Consider the following 22,977-nt stretch of genomic DNA (forward strand, 5'->3'; position numbering starts at 1 on the left):
CATACACTACTGTGGAAGAGTTTCGATACTGTATAGTGTTCGGGCAAAAAAACTAAATATGCACCCCTTGAGGTCCCGAGGACCGAGTTTGTAAAACGCTGGCTTAGGGCTTCCGTAGAATAGAGGTGGATATAGACTTATTGCTTAACTCGGCCTAGGTTAAAACACTTGGCCAATAATATATGTGTATTCTACAAAGACGTGTTGAGAGACATTTAATATTCAGAAACCTTTATAAGTTTCAAACTGCGGAGAAAACCTAATCGGGTAAAGTTAAACAGAACACCTGGAGACACCTGAGCCCCTTGCACTGATAATTCCTTCCTCTGTTTTAGCGACTTGTGAAGTTGACTGTCACGACCGAAATAATATCACGTGCTTTTAGATCACTGGTCACAAGCATCATACTGGTGAAGCAGGCTGAGAACGCTGTTGCTGCAAAAAGAGAAAAACAAACAGCCTATTTCCCAACGAATTTCATTCAAGTCAATAACGTGATCGCAGAATGAGACACTGACACACAAAACAAATAAGAATAACATAAAATACCTAAATGCTGAATAACCTTTGAGAATCGTTTTTACCACATTGGTAGTAGACCTACTATGAATGAGCTTTTTCAACAAAGTTTGCAATTTGATTCCTTCATGTTATGACAAGGTCGGCTTTGTGGTGGGAAAAGGTAGACTAGTGGGTTGCACATGGTGTAAATGACCAAATATAAGGCCCTAATGTGCATAGAGTAAGTGCAAGTTAAGGTAACTGGCAATTCATAATAAACAGATGTCATTTTCACCTTTGACACAATAGGCTATTTATTGTGAAACGCACAATAATCATTATACAGTCTTTATTTACAGTGGCTTCAGAAAGAATTCACACCCCAGAAATAAATGACATCCCTTTTTCACATTTTGTTGTGTTACAGCCTTAATTTAAAATTGGTTAAATTGAGATTTGGTGTCACTGGCCTACACACAATACCCCATAATGTGAAAGTGGAATTATGTTTGTAGACATTTTTACAAATTCACAAAAAATGTAAAGCTGAAATGTCTTGAGTCAATAAGTATTCAACCCCTTTGTTATGGCAAGCCTACATAAGCTCAGGGGTAAAAATGTGCTTAATTAACAGCACAAGTCACATAATAAGTAGCATGGACTCACCCTGTGTGCAATAACATTTAACATTATTGTTGAATGACTACCTCATCTCTGTGCCACACACGTACAATTATCTGTTAGGTCCCTCAGTCGAGCAATGCATTTCAAACACAAATTCAACCACAAATTCCAAGTAGGTTTTCAAATGCCTTGCAAAGAAGGGAACCAAATGATAGATGGGTAAAAAAAACAGCAGACGTTGAACATCCCTTTGAGCATGTTGAAGTTATTAATTACACTTTGGATGGTGTGTCACGACACCCAGTCACTACACCCAGTCACTACAAATATACAGGCGTCCTTTCTTACTCAGATGCCGGAGAGGAATGAAACCACTCAGGGATTTCACCATGAGGCCACGGGTGGCTTTAAAACAGTTACAGAGTTTAATGGCTGTGATAGGAGAAAACTGAGGATAGATAAACAACATTGTAGTTACTCCACAATACTAACCTAATTGAGAGTGAAAAGAAGGAAGCCTGTACAGAATAAATATATTCCAAAACATGCATCATTTTTACATTAAGGCACTAATGTAAAAGTACCCCAAAATGTTGCAAAGTAATTAACTTTATGTCCGGAATACAAAGTGTTATGTTTGGGGCAAATCCAATACAACACATCACTTTATATTTTCTAGGATAGTGGTGGCTGCATCATGTTAAGGTTATGCTTGTCATAGGCAAGGACTAGGGAGTTTTCTTTAAATAAAAATAAATGGAATAGAGCTAAGCACAGGCAAAATCCGAGAGGAAACCCTGGTTCAGTCTGCTTTCCAACAGACACTGGGAGACAAATTCACCTTTCAGTAGGACAATAACCTAAACCACAAGGCCAACAATACACTTACCAAGTTGCTTACCAAGGCAACAGTGAATGTTCCTGGGTGGCCTAGTTACAGTTTTGACTTAAATCTACTTGAAAATCTATGACAAAACTTGAAAATGTCTAGCAAACAACTTGACAGAGCTTGGATAATTTTTTAAAGAATAATGTGCAAATATTGTACAATGCAGGTGTGCAAAGCTCTTAGAGACTTACTCAGAAAGATTCACAGCTGTAATCAATGCCAAAGGTGATTCTAACATATATTGACTCAGTGTTGTGAATACTTACATAAATAAGATATTTCTGTATTTCAATTTCAATAAATTAGGAACATTTTCTAAAAACATGATTTCACTTTGTCATTATGGGGTATTGTGTGTATATGGGTGAGAAAATAAAATCAATATAATCCATTTGGAATTTAGGCTGCAGCAACAACATGTGGAATAAGTCAAGAGGTATGAATACTTTCTGAAGTCCCTGTCGATCATCTCACTTGCATCTTCAGGGCAACATTTTCTTTGTGCTTTGTTTTATCTGTTTTGATTCACAAACATTTGCCTGAATCTTCAAAGATTAGGCCTAATAATAGAAAATGAGATGTAATTATGTCCTTCCTTTTGTTCTCCCGGAGTTAAAAATATCTCTTTATGCCTATTTCCATTCTCAAGTTTTCGTCATGACATCATCATGGCGCAGTATCCAGTGTGTTTTTTCATTGAAATGGATAATGGAATATTCCATTGCTTAGCGATGGTTCCGACGGTGTGGCAGGACACGGATAGAGGCAGTGCTGTCACGGGTCATGAGGCGTGTCACCAGATCCAGGGTCAGTCCAGCCACTGTCTCCCCGTTCACCTCCAGAATCTCATCCCCAACACCCAGGAGCCCAGAGTACAGGCCCTCCTCAGTACCGTCCCCTACCTGCTCCACGTACACACCTGAGACAAGAGAGAGGGGTGGGGGAAGGGCCAAGAGGGAGATAGAAAGAGAGAGAGGGGGAGGGAGGGCACAATAGGTAATGGTGCAAACACTAAGAATATGTCCATTTAAAATCATTAAATAGTATGTCATTACACACTCGGGTGAAATGCCCTCTAAAACACCCACCTAAAATCCCTGCCATTAGGTGTTTAATGAATACACAGTGTATTCGGAAAGTATTCAGACCCATTGACTTTTTCCACACATTGTTATGTTACAGCCTTATAGTAAAATTGATCAAATCGTTTTCTCCCCTCATCAATCTACACACATTGCCCCATAATGACAAAGCAAAAACAGAAATAGAAAATGTTGCTAGAAAATGTTGCTAATTAATATACAGTACCAGTCAAAAGTTTGGACACACCTGCACATTAAGAGTGTTTCTTTATTTGAACTATTTTCTAAATTGTAGAATAATAGTGAAAACATTCAAACTATGAAATAACACATATGGAATCAATCATGTAGTAACCTAAAAAGTGTTAAACAAATCAAAATATATTTTATATTTGAGATTTTTTCAAAGTAGTCAACCTTTGCCTTGATGACTGCTTTGCACACGCTTGGCATTGTCTCAACCAGCTTCATGAGGTAGTCACCTGGAACTCTCTCTCATGAGGACCACCACAGGAAAAGAAGACCCAGAGTTACCTCTGCTGCAGAGGATAAGTTCATTAGAGTTACCAGCCTCAGGAATTGCAGCTCAAATATATGCTTCACAGAGTCCAAGTAACAGACACATCTCAACATCAGCTGTTCAGAGGAGACTGCGTGAATCAGGCATTCAAGGTCGAAATGCTGCAAAGAAACCACTACTAAAGGGCACTAATATGAAGAAGATACTTTCTTGGGCCAAGAAACATGAGCAATGGACATTAGAAATCTGGCCTATGGTCTGATGAGTCCAAATTTGAGATTTTTGGTTTCAACCGCCGTGTCTTTGTGAGACGCAGAGTAGGTGAATGGATGATCTCCGTATGTGTGGTTCCCACCATGAAGCATGGAGGAGGAGGAGGTGTGATGGTGTGGGGGTGCTTTCCTGGTGACACTGTCTGTGATTTATTTATAATTCAAGGCACACTTAACCAGCATGGCTACCACAGCATTCTGCAGTAATACGCCAACCTCTGGTTGGATAGGGAGCATCGCGGCACAGCTATTTTCAGGTCTCTCCAGAGATGTTAGATCAGATTAAAATCCAGGCTCTGGCATTCAGACACTTGTCCTGAAGCCACTTCTGCATTGTCTTGGCTGTGTGCTAGGATCGTTGTCCTGTTGGAAGGTGAACCGTCGCACCAGTCTGAGGCCCTGAGCGCTCTGGTGCAGGTTTTTATCAAGGACCTCATAGTACTTTGCGCCGGTCATCTTTCCCTTAATCCTGACTAGTCTCCCAGTCCCTGTCACTGAAAAACATTCCCACAGCATGATGCTGCCCCCAGCATGGTTCACCATAGGGATGGTGCCAGGTTTCCTTCAGATGTGATGCTTGGCATTTAAGGCGAAATAGTTCAATCTTGGTTTCATCAGACCAGAGAATCTTGTATCTCATGGCCTGAGTCCTTTAGGTGCCTTTTGGTGCAAGTGGGCTGTCATGTGCCTTTTACTGAGGAGTGGCTTCCATCTGGCCACTCTACCATAAAGGCCTGATTTGTAGAGTGCTGCAGATATGGTTGTCCTTCTGGAAGGTTCTCCCATCTCCACAGAGTAAATCTGGAGCTCTGTCAGAGTGACCATCGGGTTCTTGGTCACTTCCCTGACAAAGGCCCTTCTCCCCCGATTGCTCAGTTTGGCCGGGCGGCCAGCTCTAGGAAGAGTCTTGGTGGTTCCAAACTTCTTCCATTTAAAAATGATGGAGGCCACTGTGTTCTTGGGAACCTTCAATGCTGCAGACGTTTTTTGGTACCCTTCCCCAGATCTGTACCTCGACATAATCCTGTCTTGGAGCTAAGTACAATTCCTTGGTTTTTGCTCTGACATGCACGGGCAACTGCGGGACCTTACAATGGAAAGGTGTGTGCCTTTCCAAATCATGTCCAATCAATTGAATTAACCACAGGTGAACTCCAATCAAGTTGTAGAAACATCTCAAGGATGATCAATGGAAACAGGATGCACCTGAGCTCAATTTTAAGTCTCATAGCAAAGGGTCTGAATACTTATGTAAATGAGGTATTTCTGTTATTTATTTTTTAATACATTTACAAAAATGGGGTATTGTTTGTAGATTGATAAGGAACATTGTAGTATGTATGTAATTCATTTTAGAATAAGGCTGTAATGTAACAAAATGTGGAGAAAGTGAAGGGGTCTGAATACTTCCGAATGCACTGTACACCCTCACATCCACAACATAAAATGTAGGCTACAGCTAATGGAACCTAGTTATACAGTAATAGTGCTTTAATATACCTGTGACCGGTCGACCTTTGCCCCGTGAGATGACGAACCCAAAAGGGCCGTTAGGGGGTCTGGTGAGCTCCAACCAGAGGGTCCCATCAGGGAAGGCCTGGACAACCCTACCCATTGGACCCATGGGACGCACCACCCGAGGGGCTAACACATCTTCCACGCTCAGGGCTCTCTGGATCATCCTGTAGAGATAGTATATAGAGACATTTCAGTGAAATGTAGTGGGGGTCATTTACCTTCATGAGAAATTAGTGTCAGTTTGTCAGTTTTCTATTGGAAATGGGATCTTACAATAATCTAGCTATGTTGTTTTTATATACGTAAGTCAAACATTGCTTAGTGTAAATACGGTCTTGATGACATCACTTCAAGAGCTTTTGGAAAGATGCCTGGATTTGTAGTGTTGTGTCAATAAGGATCACATTATTCACGGTCCTAGTATTTACGTTCCTTATGGTATCCTGAAATGTGTTGATTGGAATGACATTTCTGTTCCATGACAACAACAAAAAATACTGCTTGAACAATCGGGAAAGTACAGAGTACTATTGGCAGTGCTGGTTGATTTAGAGCCTAAACACAATGAGAAATCTATTTTTCCCTTCTCTCTCTGTGTGCACGCACGCACAAACGCACACGCACACACAAACGCACACGCACACACAAACGCACACACACACACACGAAGTACCTGGGTGCCAGGCTGTTAGGCACAGACACTTCTCCCAGAATGGTAGAACGCTCCACTCTCCTCTCCAGACTCTGCACAGAGGAGGCTTTCCGAAGCTGGGCCAGTGGGGACACCTGGTGACAGAGAAGGACATTTGTATTTATTAGGGACATTGCAACAGGGGTCATCATCCATGCAGGTGATGTTGTCTCCTGAATCCTGACATTCACAGACAGAGGTGGTGTCTGAATACCTAACTTTCCTTTCTAAACAGTAAGCATTTTGTGGGTTCAAAAATAGAAAATTCAATATGCTTTAAATGCCAGGATGTCATACTCATTTTGGATTTTCATCTAGTAGAATTTGCTGCACACGGTTGAGGAAGAGAATTTTCTTTCAAAACCCACGTGTGTCTGACAACAGCTGATAAGGTGAGGCTCTGTACCAAAATGAACGACTGGCGGGAATCAATGCAATTGTGCAATAAAGGATGCATTCCCAGTAAGATGAGCCTAGTACGCTGATATTCATTGCTTACTGCATTTGTTTTTACTCAACAGTATGTGTTCTAATTTGTATGTAGTTAGATTAGTAGACATTATGCAGTAGTAGTAGGCAAGACAGATTTCAGGCACGGCCAGAGTCTCTTGTATTTTGAATGTTAGCCAAGAAAATTGTATCTCAATATGAAAATGTTAAAGAATGGTGTAAAAGTAAAGTGGCTTATGTATTTCTGTTCCTTGACAAATAAGTTAATGGAAACATTTAACAGAACTGAATTGAACTGAATATAAATAAATGTAACTGAACTGAAATGAACTAGATTGAATATAACTCAACTGAGCTGAACTGAATAGCTGGTGCTTACTGTGTGCAGGGCCTGTAGTGAGGGGGTCCTCTGCAGGCGGGTGTTGGTGTGAGGGCTATGGGTGGGGCTGGGTGAGGCGGAGCTGGCCCGCGGCGCTGAGATGCTGAGCTGTTCCATGCTGCTGGAGCGCCCTCCCTTCACCAGCCTGCCCACACTGTGCAGCCCGATGGAGGAGAAGAACCGTCGCAGAGATAGCTTGGGTCTGCCGTCCCGCTCTGCCATAGACCTCCTACACAAGTCACCAACACATACAGACAGAGCAAAACATGTCAGTTGTATGTAAAAAAGCAGGCTGTAAGCGTGAACAGTGGTTTATGTTCGATTGAATCTGTCACCTAGGGATTACAACGCACAGTTCAATTCCTGCAAGATATATTACAGAGAAACTGTATGGTGCCAAATGTACTAATGCAATCTATCACAGAGTAGCTAACAGTGTTGCACTTATCCACCCATCAGAGAGTTCTTGAAGCTCCCTCTGACAGAACAAATTGTGGAGCTTGAAGTTATGCTTCAGTACCAGGAGGAGGCAGTCTTGCCTCCCTGTCAGATTAAGAATAAGACACCATTTAAAGGAACCAGAGCCACAGTAAACATATACAGTGGGGAGATCAAGTATTTGATACACTGCCAATTTTGCAGGTTTTCCCACTTACAAAGCATGTAGAGGTCTGTCATTTTTATCATAGGTACACTTCAACTGTGAGAGACGGAATCTAAAACAAAAATCCAGAAAATCACATTGTATGATGTTTTAGAAATTAATTAGCATTTTATTGCATGACATAAGTATTTGATAAATCAGAAAAGCACAACTTGATATTTGGTACAGAAACCTTTGTTTGCAATTACAGAGATCATACGTTTCCTGTAGTTCTTGACCAGGTTTGCACACACTGCAGCAGGGATTTTGGCCCACTCCTCCATACAGACCTTCTCCAGATCCTTCAGGTTTCGGGGCTGTCGCTGGGCAATACGGACGTTCAGCTCCCTTCAAAGATTTTCCATTGGGTTCAGGTCTGGAGACTGGCTAGGCCACTCCAGGACCTTGAGATGCTTCTTACGGAGCCACTCCTTACTTGCCCTGGCTGTGTGTTTCAGGTCGTTGTCATGCTGGAAGACCCAGCCACGACCCATCTTCAATGCTCTTACTGAGGGAAGGAGGTTGTTGGCCAAGATCTCGCGATACATGGCCCCATCCATCCTCCCCTCAATACGGTACAGTCGTCCTGTCCCCTTTGCAGAAAAGCATCCCCAAAGAATGATGTTTCCACCTCCATGCTTCACGGTTGGGATGGTGTTCTTGGGGTTGTACTCATCCTTCTTCTTCCTCCAAACACGGCGAGTGGAGTTTAGACCAAAAAGCTCTATTTTTGTCTCAACAGACCACATGACCTTCTCCCATTTCTCTTTTTTTTTTCACCTTTATTTAACCAGGTAGGCTAGTTGAGAACAAGTTCTCATTTACAACTGCGACCTGGCCAAGATAAAGCATAGCAGTGTGAACAGACAACACAGAGTTACACATGAAGTAAACAATTAACAAGTCAATAACACAGTAGAAAAAAAGGGGAGTCTATATACAATGTGTGCAAAAGGCATGAGGAGGTAGGCGAATAATTACAATATTGCAGATTAACACTGGATTGATAAATGGTCATGTACAGGTAGAGATATTTGTGTGCAAAAGAGCAGAAAAGTAAATAAATAAAAACTGTGGGGATGAGGTAGGTGAAAATGGGTGGGCTATTTACCAATAGATTATGTACAGCTGCAGCGATCGGTTAGCTGCTCAGATAGCTGATGTTTGAAGTTGGTGAGGGAGATAAAGGTCTCCAACTTCAGCAATTTTTGCAATTCGTTCCAGTCACAGGCAGCAGAGTACTGGAACGAAAGGCGGCCGAATGAGGTGTTGGCTTTAGGGATGATCAGTGAGATACACCTGCTGGAGCGCGTGCTACGGATGGGTGTTGCCATCGTGACCAGTGAACTGAGATAAGGCGGAGCTTTACCTAGCATGGCCTTGTAGACGACCTGGAGCCAGTGGGTCTTGCGACGAATATGTAGCGAGGGCCAGCCGACTAGAGCATACAAGTCGCAGTGGTGGGTAGTATAAGGTGCTTTAGTGACAAAACGGATGGCACTGTGATAAACTGCATCCAGTTTGCTGAGAAGAGTGTTGGAAGCAATTTTGTAGATGACATCGCCAAAGTCGAGGATCGGTAGGATAGTCAGTTTTACTAGGGTAAGCTTGGCAGCGTGAGTGAAGGAGGCTTTGTTACGGAATAGAAAGCCGACTCTTGATTTGATTTTCGATTGGAGATGTTTGATATGGGTCTGGAAGGAGAGTTTGTCTAGCCAGACACCTAGGTACTTATAGGTGTCCACATATTCAAGGTCGGAACCATCCAGTGTGGTGATGCTAGTCGGGCAAGCGGGTGCAGGCAGCGATCGGTTGAAAAGCATGCATTTGGTTTTACTAGCGTTTAAGAGCAGTTGGAGGCCACGGAAGGAGTGTTGTATGGCATTGAAGCTCGTTTGGAGGTTAGATAGCACAGTGTCCAATGACGGGCCGAAAGTATATAGAATGGTGTCGTCTGCGTAGAGGTGGATCAGGGAATCGCCCGCAGCAAGAGCAACCAGGCAAGGCAGTCATTCGAAAAACCGAGGCTACTGAGTCTGCCGATAAGAATATGGTGATTGACAGAGTCGAAAGCCTTGGCAAGGTCGATGAAGACAGCTGCACAGTACTGTCTTTTATCGATGGCGGTTATGATGTCGTTTAGTACCTTGAGAGTGGCTGAGGTGCACCCGTGACCAGCTCGGAAACCAGATTGCATAGCAGAGAAGGTACGGTGGGATTCGAGATGGTCAGTGACCTGTTTGTTGACTTGGCTTTCGAAGACCTTAGATAGGCAAGGCAGAATGGATATAGGTCTGTAACAGTTTGGGTCCAGGGTGTCTCCCCCTTTGAAGAGGGGGATGACTGCGGCAGCTTTCCAATCCTTGGGGATCTCAGACGATATGAAAGAGAGGTTGAACAGGCTGGTAATAGGGGTTGCGACAATGGCGGCGGAGAGTTTCAGAAATAGAGGGTCCAGATTGTCAAGCCCAGCTGATTTATACGGGTCCAGGTTTTGCAGCTCTTTCAGAACATCTGCTATCTGGATTTGGGTAAAGGAGAACCTGGAGATGCTTGGGCGAGGAGCTGCGGGGGGGCCGGAGCTGTTGGTTCGAGGTTGGAGTAGCCAGGCGGAAGGCATGGCCAGCCGTTGAGAAATGCTTGTTGAAGTTTTCAATAATCATGGATTTGTCGGTGGTGACCGTGTTCCCTAGCCTCAGTGCAGTGGGCAGCTGGGAGGAGGTGCTCTTGTTCTCCATGGACTTCACAGTGTCCCAGAACTTTTTGGAGTTGGAGCTACAGGATGCAAACCTCTGCCTGAAGAAGCTGGCCTTAGCTTTCCTGACTGACTGCGTGTATTGGTTCCGGACTTCCCTGAACAGTTGCATATCGCGGGGTCTATTCGATGCTATTGCAGTCCGCCACAGGATGTTTTTGTGCTGGTCTCATCTGGATCAGATGGGCCTGGACATGTGCTGGCTTGAGCAGGGGAACCTTTTAATCCATGACGGCGTAGTGTGTTACTAATGGTTTTCTTTGAGACTGTGGTCCCAGCTCTCTTCAGGTCATTGACCAGGTCATTGACCAGGTCCTGCAGTGTAGTTCTGGGCTTATCCCTCACCTTCCTCATGATCATTGATGCCCCATGAGGTGAGATCTTGCATGGAGCCCCAGACCGAGGGTGATTGACCGTCATCTTGAACTTCTTCCATTTTCTAATAATTGCGCCAACAGTTGTTGCCTTCTCACCAAGCTGCTTGCCTATTGTCCTGTAGCCCATCCCAGCCTTGTGCAGGTCTACAATTCGAGCCCTGATGTCCTTACACAGCTCTCTGGTCTTGGCCATTGTGGAGAGGTTGGAGTCTGTTTGATTGAGTGTGTGGACAGGTGTCTTTTATACAGGTAACAAGTTCAAACAGGTGCAGTTAATACAGGTAATGAGTGGAGAACAGGAGGGCTTCTTAAAGAAAAACTAACAGGTCTGTGAGAGCCGGAATTCTTACTGGTTGGTGGGTGATCAAATACTTTTGTCATGCAATAAAATGCAAATTAATTACTTAAAAATCATACAGTTGAAGTGTACCAATGATAAAAATTACAGACCTCTACATGCTTTGTAAGTAGGAAAACTTGCAAAAATTGGCAGTGTATCAAATACTTGTTCTCTCCACTGTATATGGGTCTGACTTGAATTTGGTGTTAGTGGTGGGATCCATACTGACCGAGCCCCCTCTTGGCCATCCTCCCACTGAGCCTCTGCCTTCAGGTGCTCCGCTCTCAATAACTCTGCCCTCAGGTCCTCTGCTCGGGACACGCCCAAGCAGCGCAGCGCAGGACGGCACTCTGGAAGAGCCACCAGCAGATCTCGAGACACGTCTCCGCTCAGCGCCAGACCTGGAAGACATTTTACGTGTGTAACTGAAAGAAGCATTCAGTGAGCACATCACATCAAGTCTACAGTTCCTTCCAACATAATACATTCTATCTACTCACCAGCTCCATCTGCAGCAGTTTCCCAGAGCTCCGCAGGGGGGAGGTCAGGGGTGATCCTTGCAGGGGAGTACCTGAGGGACGATGGTCGGATGCAGGGGACTAAGGCGGCGTTAGGGGGAGACCCTGAGCGGGCAGAGATAGGACCCTCCCCATGATGCTCTGTGGTGATGAGGTCATGCTGTGGGCTTCCCCCTGCCCCCTCATCCAGGTTGATGAGGTGATACTGAACCGAGGGCAGGAGCTTTACCACATGCTGCCCACTCGCCCTGCTCTTGCAGCCTGACTTCAGAGCTGACTTAATGGGCAGTGGCGGGGTGGGGGTGTCACTATCCTTGGGGCTGCTGTTTCCGGAGGCTCCCACCAGAGGGCGGTCCAGAGCTACAGGACTGCCTAGAGCAAAGGTGACGGCTCGCCTGCACACGTTGACCCTGTTTCTGGGGTTGGAGTTTCGACGGTGGGCCCACGAGGCACCATAGGGGCCATGTCCTGAGCCGACCCGTTTCAGCCGGCTCTCTCCCTTCCTGCTGCGCCTCCTCAACTTCCCAAAACCGGAGGACCTCTCCCCCACTCCACCCCCGGCCCCGCCCTCTTTATCCTCTCCCAGAATCAGGACCTCACCGAAGGTGACCCCAGCCGCTTTGGGGTGGATGCTGCTGGGCTGATCTGGTTGGGGGATCCCGTCTGATTGGGCTGGGGGGCCATAGCGAGAGACCTTCCTGCCTTGATTCTCCTCCACATTGCCGGACTGAGTCTCTGGTTCGGGCACTGGAGGATCCCTAAGAATGGATCCACAAGCCTCACATTTCCTCAACACCACCACTACCTCTGTTACCTGGGTAGATTTAGCGTTCGTGAAACCAACATCCTCCAGTCTTGGAGTAAGGCCTGTAATGCTTATGCTAGACTCCGCCTTCTTTTCCAGAGTGCCCTTGGATTTCTGTCCCGTGGCCCGCCCACGCTCCCTCACCCGATCCAGGTAGCGAGACTCTGCCTCCTTCTCTGATTCATCCTCAAACCGCACCCTTGTGGGTGAGTTACCATACCGACGATTATGCCCCCCAGGGGAGAGGTCTCTGCTTTGTGGGACCAGGAGTGGACCTGATGAGGGAGGGGCTGTCAGCTCTTCCTTGGGTTTAACAGCCACAGCCTTTTGGACCAGTGCTGAATCAATCCCAGACTGCTGCCTCTTGCTGGATAGAATAGGGAAACACACTAAACACTGTATAAAATAATAATAATAACTTCATATTCTTACTCACAGCCTGTACATATTTTCATAGTCACAAATACAAGTACTTCTGCTGACACAAATGCATGAAAGCACATGAGTAATCCGTGTATGTGTGTGTTTGAGTGTGTGTGTTCTCTCATGAGTGCCAGTATTCCTAATACCATTTGCTGTGAATGCATCCCACTGATATAAGAGGGGATTTCAGGAACAAAATACCCATTACAGAAACTGAAACATCATGGTGTGTGTCATCAACATGGTTACATAAGTCATACTATATAACACTCCCTGCATCTTTGTGGAACATCCAATCAGAAACCAGAGTTATGATTCTGAAACGATCAGTCATTGGAAGTTACATAATGTCAGCTTTTTCAATCACACAGAAAGAAAAAGACACAGAGAGAAATTAAGAACTGAAAGGAGAGAGAGATGTAGGAAGGGGTAGACACACTTATACAGAACAGAATATAAAGACAGACAGACAGACAGACAGACAGACAGACAGACAGACAGACAGACAGACAGACAGACAGACAGGTAGTCAGATTAATGTACAGACAGACAGACAGACAGACAGACAGACAGACAGACAGACAGACAGACGATCAGGTAGTCAGACAGACGATCAGGTAGTCAGACAGATAGACAGACAGGACAGACAGACAGACAGACAGACATCTGACTACCTGTCTGTCTGTCTGTCTGTCTGTACATTAATCTGACTACCTGTCTGTCTGTCTTAATGACAGACAGACACAGACAGACAGGTAGTCAGATTAATGTACAGACAGACAGACAGACAGACGATCAGGTAGTCAGACAGACAGACGATCAGGTAGTCAGACAGACAGACAGACAGACAGACAGACAGACAGACAGACAGACACACAGAGCATCAGGTAGTCAGACAGACAGAGAGACCATCAGGTAGTCAGAATAACAGACAGGCAGACAGATAGACAGACAGACAAGGCATTAGATAGTCAGACTAACGTACATGCAGACAGACAGACAGACAGACAGACAGACAGACAGACAGACAGACAGACAGACAGACAGACAGACAGACAGACAGACAGACGATCAGGTAGTCAGACTAATAGGGGGGATAGAGATCAACAGAGTTGCAGATACAGCTGACTTACGGGTTGTATCTCTGGGCAGAATGGGAGCGGCGGGTTTCAGGGCGTTCCCCTTTGGTGTGATTGAAGCGGGCTTTTAACCGAGCCCTCTCCAGCAGGAGCATGGCCTGCTCATGTCTGGGGCTCAGAGGAAGTTCCTCAGGGTTGAAGTGTGAGCTGTCAATCACACAGAGACGGAGGGTGAATTGGAGAGGGAGACATAGAAATAGGGAAGGTGATAGAAATGTCGTACCAATTCTCGACAGGAGAGGACGTAATCACCCTGCGGGATCGTTTGTTGGGAGGATTTGGGATCAGGGTGGTCTTTGAGCTAGCGATTGAAGTGGTGACATGTTTGTTTATTTATTGTAGATATGGAAAAATAGCACACCTTTTAACTTTGTAAGGCACGTCTTCTGTGACAGCCCCCAATGGTGCTGTCCATCTCCATTTTAAAATACTCAATGTGTTATTCTTATACTTCCATGAGTGTATTAGCAGTTCATAAATAAACTAAAAAGGTGCATACCACCACCTACTGTGGTGGAGTGTGTATTGTCTGAACAGGTATGAAGCTGCTGACATAGATGGAATTCTGTGATTCTTTGTTAACCCATAGCAAGCCCCACCCAGTTGACTACTTCAAATGGTGAAAGCCCTCAATGATGCTGCCCTTGCTTGGTGCTGTCCATGCTAAAGCAGGCTTTGGGTCAAGTGCCCCCTCTATCTACCTCTATGATATTGATCCTTCACCATTGAAGTTGTCCTACCCTTTACTAAATCCTTGCCGTACACAATTGGTGGTAGCAGTGGGATCTGAACCCAAACGATTGAAATGACTGGAGGGGGGAAAAAGATGGGGGGTTGAGGTTGAGGGCAACCAGACAGTAATCCAATATTGCTGTACTATCCATGGCTTGCTGAATTAAACGTCTCTTAGCATATTGCTGATGTGATTAACGAGGTTCCTAATAATCTTTCAGGTCTACAGATAAGGTCAAAGTCCACATTTTGTGTAGCCCTGAAATTTGAAATCTATTTTGTCTTGAATCTTTTCCCTGCACCCCACATCTAGCCTCATAATTATCAGACCAATTGCCTCTGCGCTATTTCCCTTGTAGCGAATATCCATGTAAACTTGCGAAAACAGGTGGTTTGCGAAGCCACCACACATCTGGTGCCTTCATTTGTACAGAGCTGATCCTGCACAGTTACATATCCAGAGAACATTATATGCCCTACGGATAGAGTTAAAGAGAATGGAGCTCTGAATGTCAGTCTTCTACGCTAAGCCTTCTTATGTAATAGCCGATTGGACTGGGGCGTGGTGGCGAGTTTAGCCTCCGTACTGTACTTCATCCCCTGTCTTTCAGTTGATCCTATGTTCTATGTGCTTTAGTAGCCAAAATAGTATGATACGCCTGTGGATGATCCCTGTCGGCAACACACTCATCCATTCCTGTATGTACGGAGAATGGAGGAAGATTTTGTCTACGCATCCAGCTTAGTTTTGTAACGCTCATATTTATTATTTATAAAGAACTTCACTTTATTGGTCAATTGCACACAAGGTCCAATTGACATTTGACTTCCACTTTTAACCCAACTCCTCCAAAAGACAAACATATTTACAGTTGAAGTCGGAAGTTTACATACACTTATGTTGGAGACATTAAAACTTGTTTTCAACCACTCCACAATTTTTTTGTGAACAAACTATTGTTTTGGCAAGTCGGTTAGGATATCTACTTTGTGCCTGACAGAACACATTTTTACAACAATTGTTTACAGACAGATTATTTCACATAATTCACTGTATCACAATTCCAGTGGGTCAGAAGTTTACATACACTAAATTGACTGTGTCTTTAAACAACTTGGAAAATTCCAGAAAATTATGTCATGGCTTTAGAAGCTTCTGATAGGCTAATTGACATAATTTGAGTCAATTGGAGGTATACCTGTGAATGTATTTCAAGGCCTACCTTCTAACGCAGTGCATCTTTGCCTGACATCTTGGGAAAATCAAAAGAAATCAGCCAAGACCTCAGAAAAAAATTGATGACCTCCACAAGTCTCAAATCAAATCAAAGTTTATTTGTCACGTGCGCCGAATACAACAGGTGTAGATCTTACAGTGAAATGCTTACTTACAGGCACTAACTAATAGTGCAAAAAAGGTATTAGGTGAACAATAGGTAGGTAGGTAAAGAAATAAAAACAACAGTAAAAAGACAGGTCTATATAGAGTAGCGAGGCTATAAAAGTAGCGAGGTTACATACATACACCGCTTAGTCAGGCTGATTGAAGTAGTATGTACATATGGTTAAAGGGACTATGCATATTTAATGAACCGAGAATAGCAGTAGCGTAAAATAGGGTTTGGCGGGTGGTAGGTGGGACACAATGCAGATAGCCCGGTTAGCCAATGTGCGGGAGCAGTGGTTGGTCCGCCTAACTGAGGTAGTATGTACATAAGTGTATAGTTATAGTGACTGTGCATATAAGATAAACGGAGAGTAGCAGCAACGTAAAAAGGGGGGTTCGGGGGGGGGGGCTCTTTTTAGTTTCCTGAGGGGGAAAAGGCTTTGTTGTGCCCTCTTCACGACTGCATTGGTGTGTTTGGACCATTCTAGTTGGTTGTTGATGTGGACACCGAGGATCTTGAAGCTCTCAACCTGCTCCACTACAGCCCCGTCGATGAGAATGGGGGCGTGCTCGGTCCTCCTTTTCCTGTATTCCACAATAATCTCCTTAGTCGTGGTTACATTGAGGGATAGGTTGTTATTCTGGCACCACCCGGCCAGGGCCTTGACCTCCTCCCTGTCTCATCGTTGTCGGAGATCAGGCCTACCACTGTTGTGTCGTCTGCAAACTTAATGATGGTTTTGGAGTCGTGCCTGGCCAGTATAAACACCATGGGACCACACAGCCATCACACGGCTCAGGAAGGGGAAACATTCTGTCTCCTAGAGATGAACATACTTTGGTGCAAAAAGTGCCAATCAATCCCAGAACAACAGCAAAGGACCTTGTGTAGATGCTGGAGGAAACAGGTACAAAAATATCTCTATCCACAGTAAAACGAGTCCTATATTGACATAACCTGAAAGGCCGCTCAGCAAGGAAGAAGCCACTGCTCCAAATCCGCCATTAAAAAAAAGCCAGACGGTTTCCAACTGCACATGGGGACAAAGATGGTCGTTTTTGGAGAAATGTCCTCTGGTCTGATGAAACAAAAAATAACTGTTTGGCCATAATGACCATCATTGTGTTTGGAGGAAAAAGGGGGAGGCTTGCAAGCTGAAGAACACCATCCCAACCATGAAGCACGGGGGTGGCAGCATCATGTTGTGGGGGTGCTTTGCTGCAGGAGGGACTGGTGTACTTCATAAAATAGATGGTATCATGAGGGAGGAAGATTATGTGGATATATTGAAGAAACATCTCAAGACATCAGTCAGTCAGTTAAAGCTTGGTCGCAAATTGGTCTTCCCAATGTACAATGACCCCAAGCATACTTCCAAAGTTGTGGCAAAATGGCTTAAGGACAACAAAGTCAAGATATTGGAGTAGCCATCACAAAGCACTGACCGCAATCCCATAGAAGATTTGTGGGCAGAACTGAAAAAGCGATAGGGAATTTTTACTAGGATTAAATGTCAGGAATTGTGAAAAACTGAGTTTAAATGTATTACGCTAAGGTGTATGTAAACTTTGACTTCAACTGTACATATACAGGTTTTGGATAGGTGCGGGGGGCAGTCACACTGGACGCCCGGGGAGCTGTTGTTGTAGGGGGTTAAGTGCCTTGTTCAAGGGCACAATGGCAGGCAATGGCATCTTGGATTTGATTTGTTGCCAGCTCACTTCCTGACAGATTTTTCCAGTAAGGAGCCGGATGCCGGATTTGAAATGGCAACCCTCCCTGGATAGCCCGCCTTTCCAACCACTAGGCTACCTAACCTCTACTTCCAGTTTCATGGGAGAGGTATGATCTGATGTTATATGCTATATTAGCATCTTTACATAGCTTATGTTTCAATCTGCAAAACAAATTGGACAGGATAGTTGACTGCTTTACATTCAAAGAATATTTAGGGTGCAAAAACTATCCCTAAAAAAGATGGTTCCTCACCTCAGACACTTAACACTTTTCTATGTAGACAGACACTAGTGTGATATTCCTTACCCGGGAAGTTCAAGCAGCTCCTGTTGTGGAATGGTTAAATCCCACTCATTGTTCCAGGAGGCAGATGCATCTGGAGACACTGAAAACAGACCTTTACCCATTAAAATAAAGCTTTCCAAACCTAGTTCCATGCAATGCAAATGGACCCTCACGCATCTGTAATGCAAATAAATATTGTTAAAGCGTGTATGCAGGTACAAACTGCCAAGGGCTTTACTCAACCATAAAGGTTTCCATAAGCCCCACATCAAACCCATGGACTGTCCCCAAGTTCATCTCTGATCCTCCTAATGCCTGTGAGATTCATGGGCCTTACATAAACGCCATAACGGCAGGAACAGAGAGGTATTAAAACATTATCATCTGATCATGCCTTGCACTCAGTGCACTGCACTGTAAAACAAAACATACTGTGGATCAACCTATTTTTTTTTTTTACTTCAACTGGTTACAAGTAAATGAGTTAGGCTTTCTCAATTGAAAAATACTACATTTGTTGAAACCAAATATATGATTCAATGCCAACTGTTTTATTTGATTATTACCTAACATATATTTCAAGTTGCAACCTATTTATTTCAACACTTAACTTACGTTTCCCCTTTGTTTAAACCTAATAAATAACAAATACAAACTAATATTTAATGTAAATACAACCCATGTTTTCACCTTGTTCCAAGTTCACTTTTTAATTTGGTATTATTCAATTGGGTTACAACCATCAAACAGACAAAGAGTTAATACAGGACTAAGATCAAATCCTATCAGGTCTGACGCTCTTCAGATGTGACAGGGCTTTTAAAACTATCACGTATTACAAAGGGAAACCCAGCCGAGATCTGCCCATTGAAACGAGCCTACCAGACAAACTACATGCCTTCTAAGCTCGCTTCGAGGACAAGTAACACTGAACCATGCATGTGAGCAAGACAAGCAACATTAAACCTCAATGTGAGCAAGACAAAGGAGCTGATCATGGACTACACAAGGCGGGCCAAACAGGTCCCCATTAACATGGACGGGGCTGCAGTGGAACGGGTCGAGAGTTTCAAGTTCCTCTGTGTCCACATCACCAACTAACTATCATGGTCCAAACATACCAAGACCGTCGTGAAGAGGGCACGACAAAACTTTTTCCCCCTCAGGAGAATGAAAATATTTGGCATGGGTCCCCAGATCCTCAAAAGATTCTACAGTTGTACTATCGAGAGCATCCTGAACAATATCATCACCACCTGGTACGACAACTGCTCGGCATCTGACCGTAAGGCTCTACAGAGGGTAGTGCGAACGGCCCAGTACATCACTGGGGTCGAACTCCCTGCCATCCAGGACGTATATACCAGGCAGTGTCAGAGGATGAATTGTCAAATAATTGTCAGACTCCAGCCACCCAAGTCGTAGACTGTTCTCTCTGCTACCGCACAGCAAACGGTACCCTTTTTGCACTAACACACACCAGACTCATACACACACACGTACTCACAACGACACTCCAACACATACACACTGCTGCTACTGTCCATTATCTATCCTGTTGCCTAATCACTTTACCCCTACCTATATGTACATATCTACCTCCATTTCCTCCTACCCCTGCACATCAACTCAGTCCTGGTACCCATGTATACAGCCAAGCTATCATTGCTCATTGTGTATTTATTCTTCGTGTTACTTTTAATTACATTTTTATGATATTTTTTATAGTATTCTACATTGTTGGGAAGGGCCTGTAAGCATTTCACTGTTAGCACACCTGTTGTGTACGAAGCATGTGACAATAAAAACTTAATTAGAAGCAATCAAAATCAATTTCTTGTAAATCAAGAAATGAAGTTGGTTCAATAACTTTAAATAATGTTTCCAAACATATTCTTTTCACAAGGCACCCATATTTAGTAGCCTCAATCAAGCATTGTCTACCTTAACATAGTAACCTTATCTGGCTCTTTAGTATCAGATGTACTTATGCATGTATCACTACAAATGTAGACAAATACACATTTTAGTTTGAATAACAAATACTATAGACCACATTAACTGGAATGACATTCACTCTCATGGGTGGGCAAAAAAAACAAACTGAAAGCTTCGCCCCCAATATGCCATGCCTCCAACTATTCTGATAGGCTGCTGCTGCTACATTGCTTCCCACCACTATTCAATGTGAAAGCGCATGAGGTGTCGAAAGCAATTTAGAAGCTTTTATTCAATTCAAAAAAGCACATTGAGCTGTCAAATTTGACATTTAATTTCAGTCAAATTGAATAGAATAGGTTGAACTAGCCAAAGCATAACACACACACACACACACACACACACACACACACACACACACACACACACACACACACACACACACACAGCGCTAAAAAATAGCTACCCAACACCAGCACATCTGTTCCTCTAAGTGCTCCTGATGGTGGGAGGTGCTGACAGAAATATAATGCATAACTCTGTATCTGTATCTCAAGGTCAATTTACAGTAATTCATCTGACACATGATCACAGTTGTAAGCACACATTGATATGCTTTATAATTCCTGGATTGAACTAATCAATTACGCCTGGTTTGCTTACAAAACAATTGTTATTTCATTGAAAAGGAGGTGCATGTAAAACGTGCAACTCAGCCCTCCTCCCCAACCCTATCATGATTGAGCAAATTATTTGTGTTCCAAAGAGTGATTTGTTAACCTCCCACACTCTTGATGGACACTTTGTCCCACAGCACATGTTCTACCATGTTCTTAAACCATGAGAGGCCCAGAATGGGATACTTTGGCTGCATTTACACAGGCAGCCCAATTCTGATATTTTTTCTCACTAATTGGTCTTTTGACCAACAAGATCAGATCTGAAAAACATTCTGATGTGAAAAGATCTGATATGATTTGTCAAAAGACCAATTACTGAAAAAAAACATTGGTCTGCCTATGTAAATGCAGCCATGGTAAATATGATTTTTTTTAAATTGAATTTACCTCTTGAAGTACCCGGACTGTTTTACAACAAGGTGTACCAAGATGTATTTTCTAAACTGGAACTTCATACCATCTCTCTTGTCTATCTGGTCAACACAGAGGTATGGGATGTCCACGCCGCCTTTCTCCTCTCCTCTCTTGGTGTTCCTTCGTCTGTTCACTGACCGCCCTCTTGCTCTCTGGTTGGCCTCCACTGTATCCCCCAGCGAAAGCGTCCCTTCCTGCGAGCACACACTTTCCCAGCTCTCCGCCCTCCACAGCCCCCCCACGGGATCCATAGGCTCCTTCACTTCTTTCTTATCACACCTCTCCAGGTAGCAGTCCAGGCTGTCCGAACGCAGCATGTTCCAACACCCTTCACTCTCGTCCCTGTCCTCGTCTACAGAATCCACAGAAGACAGTCTTGACTTACTCTGGGGCCCTGAGAGGGTGGCATTAGCAGGGGGTTCATCCTTCAGACGTACAAAAGACGAGAGTATGGGCATTGTAGTCTGGGTGCCCACAGTAGACTGAGTGCTCATCCTATTCAGAACCAGAGTCTCTGGGCGTGCTACCCTCCAAAATCCTTTAGGAGGTGCCCAGTGTCTGTGAGAGGAGTTTGAAGAGGTAGAGGAGGATGCAGGAGTGGGCTTTGAAGAAGGAGGGGGGTCCTCCTTGGTTGCGCTGGTGCTGTCTGACTGGATGTTCTCCAAGCTCTCCAAGCTGGCCCCCTCCCCCAAACCGCGAGGCTGCCCCGGCACACTCCCAGCCGGGCCTCCCCTCTCCCCCTTCTCTGCCCCCTTCCCCATGGCACCCCAGCTCTCCTTCTCCCTCTGTGGTTCAGTCGGGTCGGTGTGGAGCTGTACCCTAGCCACCACCTCTTCCTCTACCTCATCTTCACTACTGCTGGACCTCCTCCTCTGGTCAAAGTGCCGGAAGGGCACAGGCGGTGGCACCTCCCCCTGCTGTAGCCCTTCTGCTTGGGCAGGGCCTGGAACGAGACAGGTCCCTCTACCTGGAGCTCTGAGGCCATATTGTCCTCCCTCACCCTCTCCCTCTTTCTCTCTTTCCCTCCGGTTCTCTGTGAGAGATTATTCACCTTGGACTGCAGGGAATAGACGGCAGAGCCTGGAGGAGGAGGGGGAGGAGGGGAAAGCAAGGGAGAGGTGGGAGAGAGTGTGCTGGGCTTGGGGACAAGACTCAGGATGAGGCCCCAGTCATCAGAGGCTCTTGACCGAGGCGGAGAGCTGGCAGGAGCCAATGTTTGTGTGATACGGACCTCTTCCTCCTCCATTGGCTGGCAAGGCAAAGAGGAAAAGTCTGATTGGAACCTAATGAGGAAAAGGGATCATTGTTTGTTGCCTCTGGTAAAATAGTCTCACTAGGCCTAGGATACATAAAGTAGTGGATTCAATTCACGTTGTGCTCTTTATCCAATGATTACTGCGTAGGATAATCCTTTGGAATGGAAATAGGCCATCAGTACATGAGACGCCTGTGTGTGGCTGGTATGTACTGACAATATATAAGTGTTGTTGTCATCAAAGACATTTGATGAAGAGGTTATAGAAAATAAAATAAGGATTTGGCTACATGTACATTTATTCTAATAGGCCTAGCCTAAATCGTTTTCTTTATAATCAGTTGCAGAATGATTAGTAAACGGACAATAATTATCTATTACGAAGCACCCAACTTAGTAATAGGCTATCATCACACATGGATGAATTACCCTTTTGACATTGAAAGAATTCCCCTGACATTTCAATTGAACCAAACAGGATAATAACACACTATCACAAATTAATTTAAAAGTGACAGAAAATACATGGTATCAATGACAGGACAAAAAAACATCATGACAAGGTCAATAATTTACCTGGAAAGATCTTGGTGATATCTTATTTAGATGCAATTCACCAGTT

At 44.4% G+C, this 22,977-nt stretch overlaps 1 protein-coding gene across 1 annotated transcript; it reads right to left on the reverse strand.

Annotated features, from left to right (window-relative positions):
* Nucleotides 1–797: 797 nt before the first annotated feature.
* si:ch211-13f8.1 (uncharacterized) lies at nt 798–22,346 on the reverse strand. The gene is made up of 10 exons (XM_064991858.1): nt 22,152–22,346; nt 21,144–21,972; nt 18,090–18,168; nt 13,921–14,073; nt 11,542–12,731; nt 11,271–11,442; nt 6,927–7,155; nt 6,080–6,192; nt 5,389–5,570; nt 798–2,933 (listed from the first exon to the last, which is right to left on the reverse strand). Exons 1-10 carry the CDS (start codon nt 22,344–22,346, stop codon nt 2,740–2,742), a joined length of 3,336 nt encoding a protein of 1,111 aa, XP_064847930.1. The 3' UTR covers nt 798–2,739.
* Between the last annotated feature and the right edge of the window lie 631 nt (nt 22,347–22,977).

Source organism: Oncorhynchus masou, chromosome 17 (genome assembly GCF_036934945.1).
Source record: "Oncorhynchus masou masou isolate Uvic2021 chromosome 17, UVic_Omas_1.1, whole genome shotgun sequence".
In the NCBI taxonomy this organism is placed as follows: Eukaryota; Metazoa; Chordata; class Actinopteri; order Salmoniformes; family Salmonidae; genus Oncorhynchus; species Oncorhynchus masou.

What these genes read in the sequence shown, in the direction of transcription:
- si:ch211-13f8.1 (XM_064991858.1), bottom strand. Translation starts at nt 22,346, where the DNA reads ATGGAGGAGGAAGAGGTCCGTATCACACAAACATTGGCTCCTGCCAGC. An exon ending in TCTATTCCCTGCAGTCCAAG is followed by an intron (nt 21,973 to 22,151) that starts GTGAATAATCTC and finishes CACTTTGACCAG; the next exon opens with AGGAGGAGGTCCAGCAGTAG. An exon ending in AACTGCTGCAGATGGAGCTG is followed by an intron (nt 11,443 to 11,541) that starts GTGAGTAGATAG and finishes AATGTCTTCCAG; the next exon opens with GTCTGGCGCTGAGCGGAGAC.